The 8,369-nt window shown below is 34.4% G+C and overlaps 1 protein-coding gene across 1 annotated transcript; it reads right to left on the bottom strand.

Annotated features, from left to right (window-relative positions):
• Positions 1–2,079: 2,079 nt before the first annotated feature.
• On the bottom strand, positions 2,080–8,021 carry LOC137822643 (long chain acyl-CoA synthetase 9, chloroplastic). The gene is made up of 11 exons (XM_068627585.2): positions 7,242–8,021; positions 7,089–7,169; positions 5,711–5,971; positions 5,395–5,526; positions 5,134–5,307; positions 4,779–5,008; positions 3,819–3,936; positions 3,600–3,731; positions 3,057–3,191; positions 2,791–2,997; positions 2,080–2,368 (listed from the first exon to the last, which is right to left on the bottom strand). The coding sequence occupies exons 1-11, from the start codon at positions 7,683–7,685 to the stop codon at positions 2,198–2,200; spliced, it is 2,085 nt and encodes a 694-aa protein (XP_068483686.1). The 5' UTR covers positions 7,686–8,021; the 3' UTR covers positions 2,080–2,197.
• Positions 8,022–8,369: the final 348 nt, after the last annotated feature.

Here is an 8,369-nt window from a genome sequence, read left to right as displayed (position 1 = left end):
AAACACATTGACCAAATATAACTTAAATTTACGTAGTACTAAATTATCTTTTAGACTTCTTAAATGACCGGACATAATTTGAATTTATACACAGAAAATACTTATGACCTAATTTCACTTAATACAATAAGAAAAAAAACTTTATTATTTTCCTATTTTCCCCTCAATTCTTGAATATTTATTTTATAGTATTATTTGATACAAATAAATTAATAAAAATTCCTACTTTCTTTTAATATTTCAATATCAACCTCTGATTCTTCCGGACAATTATGAGTCTAATTTTTATTTCGGAATTCAGTCACAATTAATTTTTCATCCTTGTAAAGATGTGTTTTTGCAAGAATCGATCAAATTTAGGTTCTTCTCAATAAGTTTAGTATTTGTTGTAATTTGGACCAGGCCCCTTAAGTTAAAATTAAAATATTATTAATTAACATTATTGAAAAGCAATTTTTTATTTTGACATTGCATCGGGAAAAAAATAACATGAGACTTTTATTAAAGAAAATTAACATTTGCTCCATTTTTCGCACCTTTTAAGTGTAGAACTATGCATTTTAATAAAAAATTATTTCTGTGCATAAAAAGTTCTAGATAAGAGGGGCGTATCCTTCTTTAAGCTCAGCAAACCATCAACTTCAGCTATAAATTACAATAGTTTATTAACTACTAAGGGGATTCTTAATTTTACAAATTCAAGCCATGCATTTTCCGTAAATGTACAAAGTTTAAATGGAAGATCTCATTAACTTAGTAGAATAGAATTTATGTGGAAATCAGAAGCGATATCTACATTAATTATGGAACTATTCATAGAACTGTTTTCATATTAACATGACTCTACAAAACCAAGCAAACAACTTCTAGTTACCGAGGTCAACTAAGCTAATTGTAAGTGATGAAATGACTAAGATCTAATACTCTCCTTCGAAGATGGTAATATGAGGAATTCCCATCTATCTTAGATTACATCTTGAGAAAATAAGCACCATCGCAATCCTTAGAACGAAACTATCTATAGTCTCTATGTTTGTTCTTTCCTGAAGAAAGGATTGAAGGTAATGTAAATTGTTGCCTACTTATGACGTAAAGGCCATGTGACAGATGTTCTAACGTTTTTTCCACGACAATATTAAGGTCATAACTTAATCTACAAAAACATGTTTACATCTTAGATATTTAGGAAAAAGAATTAACTGTGAACCCGTTATTGTGAAGCTAGAGGAATGTAAATGTAATATTCAAAATACGGAAATGATTTCAGATTTTATGAAAAGCACTTGTGAATTATTACAAAGTTTAATGAATGTAATTAAACATACCTGCCAGAGAAGTAAAAATTAATTCAATTAAGAGGTTTTCATATATCATAAAAGAACCTAACTGCGGTAGAATAATTTACCTTTAAAGAAAAATGATTCTTAATAATTGAGTAATTGAATTTATTAATTATGATTGTGAATATCCCAAATATGTGAAAGCGATTATGGACATTGATTTGTCAACCACAACTGTATACTTGTAATTTTCCACGTCAATGTGTAAGTACGTTTAGGTGTATCTCACAACACAATCATGACTGGGTTTATCAATAGTCATATGATTATTGAAATATCTAATAATTATTAGCTTTGTCTCGATTCAAAATAAATAAACATGACTATATTCAATTATGAATATATAGTTAATAATATAATAAGATTATGAAAATGTCTAATAATAATAAACTCTCCGTCGTAGTTAACCACTTGTGATGCAGAGATAGCCATATTTACTCAACTGGTTAATCATGTGTGTAGGGTATACAATTTTCAGATTTGCGATGATCTGTACCCTTGGGAGAATTCAGGTAGCCGGCTAGCCACACAAAGGGCAGGGACAACTCTGGTTTTGTCCAGAATTCAGGAACAAGGGCGTCTATTGGCAAACAATGCAGATTTTAAATTCTTAATTAGCAGATAAATTTATGATAATTTTTTTAATAAAATACATGGTTTGATAAATTTCATCATTCCCCAAATTCAAACTACTCAACTTGTTGGCCTTCTTTATAAACCTCGCTGTGCATGATAAATATAATTTAAAATGGACATATGATTAAATAAATAAAAAATATAAAGTCCTCCTACAAAATCTAAAAAGGAATTAAAAGTGGTTTGTTTTATTGGGACTAGTAACCAGATCTAGTTTTGGTCTAGACGGAGGCATATAGTTTTGAGAGTTCCTCTTGAAAAGTCTTTCTAATTATCTCTCTCTTGATCTTAAGAGCTGCAGTGACTAGGCCAGTTTCAGGAGTCCATGGGTCAGAAAGCAAATTAATTTTTGCAGGAATCTCAAACTTTTCCAAACGAGCCTTCTTTGCTTCCTGTAAATGGTTTATGATAGTAAGAAAGTGGAATAATACAGCATTAGCAGCAGTAAAGCCAATGAATATGATATTTGTTGTACTCAGTTAAATTACCTGGAGATCCCTTTTTTTAAGATAAATGACGGTTTAACAATTCTTTTTAATATATAATCAATTAACAATCTACTTATAGTAATATTATATAATAGCAATATTTGATTTAGTCAATATTCTTTTGACAAATAATTAAATAACTAGTTGTTAACTAATTATATTACTAAATCAATACATCATTATATGGATACTCCTTTCTCAATGCCCCCAAAGAAGAAGAAAAAACCAACACAATCACAAGAAGCATACTTCATTATTTGTGTTACATTGGAGGCACTAAAATATTCCTACTAAGTTGTAAAAGAACTTCGATAAAAAAGGCATACCTTTACAAGGGATGCATGTACCTCCTTCACAGATTCTTCTTTCCTGCACAGTTCTGAATGATCAGAATAAGCAATTCCTTGCTGTGAAGCCCATTGCTCCAATGCCGGATGAGAAACTGCCACAAGTGCCACACAGTAGCTATGAAAAGGATCGGCATGCAACATGATATTGTCAACGTAGGGACTGGTAGAAAGAGCTGCCTCCACCTGTATTGAATAAATTAGTCATTAAATATTGGAAGCAGTAGACAGACTAACATTCATACCTTTCCCAAGGACACGTATTCTCCATGCTGTAGTTTAACTATGTCCTTTTTCCGATCAATGATCTCAATGCAACCATCTTTATGAAATCTCCCAATGTCACCAGTGTAGAACCACCTCACTCCTCTTTCATCAACCTTTTAACAATAGAGTAGATAGATATGAGATGAGGGTTGACAGTAAACCACAACTCTAAACATGACTAAGCAAAATTGTCAAGGACTAGTCTTCTAAAAGCTTAACAGTTATATGAAGTTTCGTTAATTGTTCCTCACAGCACTGAAGGCTTAAGCATGGATAGTACACAAGCCATGTACTTGGGCCTAAATCTGACCTTTATTTTGAAGAATGGAGGCAGTGATATTATGTAAAGGCTTATAGGCTTTGATATTATGTAAAGGACCAAATCTCCTAAATGTTCAGGCTGTTAGGTGAAGATTTGGGAATGGTTTTGTCTAACAAGAAATATCACTGACATGACAATGGTGAAGAATCGTAAGTGATCCCCCAACAAGAAAAAAGAAAGAGAACATATATAGCATTACCTTGTAGGATTCTCTTGATTTTTCTTCATTTTTGAAGTAACCAAGAGTGACATTTGGACCGCCTATCACAATTTCACCACGGGGCATGGGCAAGTCATTAGTTGAATATCCACCTTCGGGCCAGTCAATTAGCTGAGAAAAAAAAAGTAGCGTTTATGTTTGTAAATATTCCTTGAGGTTAAATTGTATGGAGTTGGATTACATCTGATCAACTCCTACTTTAATATACGAGCAAGGAATAGGTGGCCCAACACGGCCCACAGACGTATCGTCGAAATCAGAGAATGTCCCACCAGCACAAGTCTCAGTGAGACCATATCCTTGACCTATTGGAGCACTGAAAATGACTACCAAATATCAGTTTGATAGGAAAAGACGGCACTGGAAATTTGTAAAGCAAAAAAAAAAAGAGTGCATGATAAAGCTATACAATTTTAAAGCATATATTTTAGAAGGCAAATATCAAAGGGGGCTGATGAATGCTGGTTCATGGAGCCAAAAGGCTTGCTGATGCTGGAAATCTATAACTCTACAGTAAAACATTAAAACAATGTAGATTTGCAAGCATGCAAGGAAGAGATCTTAACTAGGTGTATTATTGAGCAGAGGATGTTTGTAATTAAGCAAAGGTGCACACGGTAGTAGTGGTTTTCATTGGCTAGTCAAGATTGAACCCAATTTTATGGGTTTATTGCATATTCTAATTTAAGGTGTGAGGTTTTCCAGTTGTATGCATATGGGTATGGCTTGATGTATTCTTCTACAATAGTTATAAATATTGTGTAATAGGGAGGGAATTATGTTAGTTCTTTTGAAATCTTTATACCTAAATGGTAGAACTATCTTTTGGGATATAGGAATGAAAAGTAAGTCTATTTTGATGGTTTTTTATCCTAAAATGTTCATTTAATTATTTGCTAAAAAAATATATTTTAGAAGGCTAATCTGTAGAATTTGAATTTTCCATGAAAAATAGGCAAAATGCACAAAGTCATACTTGTTGTTTACATCAACTATTAAGCCGTGAATTTCTTGTTTACTCAGAACCTCTGCAGTGTTGGCTCCTCTTTTGGGTTTCTTTAAGAGAATATCTTACCCTCTACTATCATGTTTCACACCATTTCGTCTGTAATGATATTGTTTTATTTACAAAAAAAATAACATTGCAATGTTACTAACCCAAGACAAATGTTGATGAATCTTTGGGTGTCACCCGAAAGTGGAGCACCACCACAGAGTATAAACCGAATGCGACCACCCAAAATTGCTTGAACCTTCTTGAACACAAGAAGGTTCCATAGAGCTTTTTCCAAGCCCCAAGCACCAAACCAGCTACCATTAAGTGCATGCAACCTTCGTGCAAAGGCTAAATTAAACAATTTCTTTGACAATCCTCCTTTTGCATTTACCTGCACGATCAGGGTTTAGCCTTACTACGCAAAGTAAAAGGTTTATTTAACAAACTCACTAATACACCAATGCATAATATTGATATGGAGGAGTATATTCTTCAATTGCATCACAAATCGAATACCTTCTTGAGCACTCCTTCGCGTACACGATCAAGAATTGCCGGTACAGCTGCCATCACAGTTGGCATCAATGCAGTGGCATCCCCCATTTTCCCTTTTTTTATTTTGTTTGATGTATCAGTTAAAGTCAAAGGACTTCCATATCCTATACATCCTCCGACAGCTGCAATCAAATTCTAAAACAAGTACTTGAGATTGTCAAAACATGAAAGATAAGAAAAATAAAACACAATCAAAATGTACTTTGAACTGAAAATCCATACCTCAGCTACTAATTCAAGGATATGAGCCATCGGTAAGTATGCAAGATAGACATCCTTTGGCCCAAGTTTAGGAACTATAGTCATTACAGAAGAGACTGTTGCCAAGACATTCCCATGTGTCATCATTACACCCTGTGAAAATAAAAATATTTCAAGAAATAAAAAAGCAGAAAAGAGAGGAAGTAAAAGAAAAATAATTAAAAAAATAAGTAGAAAAAGGTCCCATCTAGAGCCTAGATTACTATTTAGGAAAGTCAATCCAGTGAAATGATACAATTGTTGACATTTAACTAAATATCTCAAAGATTCTTTTAACCTTGGGCAATCCTGTACTTCCACTTGTGTACATTATAACTGCAACATCTGCAGAAAGGGGTAAATCAGCCTCAACAGGATTTTCTCTACCAAGCCTCTCAACATCAGCAAAGGAAGTGATTTTCCAGCCATTCTGAGCAGACAAATCAGATGGAATATCATCGTCCATGCATATAACACGTTTCACAGAATCAAGTTGACCACTGATATGTACTAGTGATGTCAATTCTTTGCGCCCGCAAATCACTGTTGTGACATCTGTCTGGCATAGATTTTGCATGTTAGATTAGAAAACAGAACAAGCACACGAACTAAAAAGCAAATCAATTTTAGTAAACCGTTTCAAAGCATGGACAAGATCCAAAAATTATATAAAAATACTGTGAAGAATCTTATATATAATGAAAAGGTTTAATTCTTAACCATTACATAAACTTTGAATACCAGAATTGTATGTTGAGCAGTAGAAACGAAAAGAAGGAAATTGAGGGTAAGAATAAAATGAAGAACTTCATCATGAGAAAAGGGAAAATATTTAATACCTTAGTTTACCTAAAAGAATAAGGTTTTCTGTTCCGATTCTTTTAGTTTTAAATAATTTATCATAAATATCGAGTTTAACCATCTAGCATGGAGCTCCCATCCCACGATTCCTACCCCTCCTTTCTGTAACCTCCTCGAAGATAAGTCTAGTTGTCCACCTAAGATTACATTTTAAGTGTGTATATATTTCCATTGTTATTTTATTACTTAATACAGTAAACAATAAAAAAAAAATATACATTCACAATCTTGTTTGAATATACAACCCTCTTTCTTTGCTTAAAATTTTAATTTTTTTTTATGAAATGATCAAAAATATTTTTTTTATATCATCAATTAGTAACACTGTCAATATATCATTCCTCTAAAGAATATGAATGTTCTCTCAATACCCCCTGTCTCAACAACCCCCTCCCCCCGCTAAAATCTGAAAATTCATTATTAATACTGTCTTTCACGGGAATTGTGCCAGTCGTTTACACAATGCCACCTTAACAGTTGCCAATAGAATTTACAACCTAGTAGGAATTTACTTAGAACCAGGTCACTGCTAGTGGGTTTTTTCATCATAGGAGGACGATATCTTATTCCAGGTTTAGAAATTTTACAGTTCCTTCTCTTACCGTCAAAAAAAGTTCATATCGCTATACAAACGAATGCTACAAAGATTCGATTCCTCCTCATAATACTAAACCAATGGATCACGTTAACACTGCACAGCAAATGCAACATAACCATAGGAACATATATAACAGTAACACTGAGTCTAGAATAAATAAAGTATATAGCAGTAACACTTCGCGGTCTGTAACGATTAACATAAACAGAGAACAAACCTCATTCAACGAGTGACACAAAGCTTCCTCTCCCAACGACGAATATATGGTCACAACTGTCACATTCCTCCTGAAGCAACCCTGCATAAGAAACAAAACCATGAGAAACACAAATATTGAAGGAAAACTCGTCCAAATCAGAAAAGCGAACACCTGCAGTGCAATAAACCAACGTTCTCTGGTTTCAGCGAATATAGCCACGCGCTCTTCCCTGCGATGACCGAGCGACGCCAAACCGGAAGCGAAACTCGTGACGGATTCGAAGACTCTCTCGTAAGTAAGCCACTGGTAGTCCCCGAGGTGAAGCTTCTCGAAGGTTCTACCATCGGGAGAGGTATCTATCTCACGCGCGATCAGCACGCGCGTACCGAGTAGCGCGCGCGCATGATGCTCCCTGCATGCGCGCTCGAAGAGCTCCGCCAGCGTCGTGACGCCCTCCCAGGCAGAACTGAGCGGCGAACTGAAGTGGCGGTTCCGCAGCGTGAGGCCGCGCTCACCGCCTACGTCGGCGGGGAGGCCGCGGCGCTTGACGGAACTGCGGTTGCGGTAGAGGAGGACGAGAAGAGGAACGACGATACCGAAAATATATGCGTTCATTATTCTCGATCCAGATAGGTGAATTCAATTGGAAGCAATGTGGTATTGTTCTGTAGCGGCGATCGGAGGGAACAGTGAGACGAGAATGGCGTTTGGTGCAATCAGAATTGGGAGGATCGAATAGTTTCTGGTTTCAGTTTGGGATTGCTGGGGAGAGAGTGTGGGAATGAGGTTGCATTGGAATCAAAGTAACGAAGGGAAGAAAGAGCAAGGAATAAATGCATAAGAGAATTGTGAGAGTACTGCTATGGTCACTGTACTCAGGCGGAGAGACCTAAGTGTAATCTGGTTTGGAATTTCAGAACTGCTTATACTGCTTCCTTTTTTTCCTTATTTATTTTTTTCAAAATAAATGCAAATATTAGTTAAAGCATTACTTCTCTACAATATTTATTTTTATCACTGCAATATATTCTGCAACCCAACTAAACTAAACTAATAAGTTATCCCAAATTTATGCGAAATTTGAAATTAAAAAGTTACTATTATTATTGAATACCACTAATAAATAAATTATATGATTGCAAGTATGTAACTAGATTAATTTTTTAATTGTGAATTTTTATCTTAGTTGAAAATGGTAAGAATTTAGAAAATAATCTTAGAGTAGAGATATTTTAAATGACACTTGAATATTTTATTATTAAAATAAATAAATAAGTTATAAATAAAAAATTTAGTTAT

The sequence above is a fragment of the Phaseolus vulgaris genome, chromosome 9 (assembly GCF_051622355.1).
Source record: "Phaseolus vulgaris cultivar YP4 chromosome 9, ASM5162235v1, whole genome shotgun sequence".
Classification (NCBI taxonomy): Eukaryota; Viridiplantae; Streptophyta; class Magnoliopsida; order Fabales; family Fabaceae; genus Phaseolus; species Phaseolus vulgaris.
The sequence above is the reverse complement of the archived record's forward strand: the minus strand, read 5'-3'. Positions and strand labels throughout refer to the sequence as shown.

Excerpts from the sequence above, each read along its gene's own strand:
- LOC137822643 (XM_068627585.2), bottom strand. The coding sequence starts at position 7,685 with ATGAACGCATATATTTTCGGTATCGTCGTTCCTCTTCTCGTCCTCCTC. Across the intron at positions 5,009-5,133 it reads GCGAAGGAGTGCTCAAGAAG|GTAAATGCAAAAGGAGGATT; the intron begins GTATTCGATTTG and ends CTGATCGTGCAG. Across the intron at positions 2,998-3,056 it reads AATACGTGTCCTTGGGAAAG|GTGGAGGCAGCTCTTTCTAC; the intron begins GTATGAATGTTA and ends TATTCAATACAG.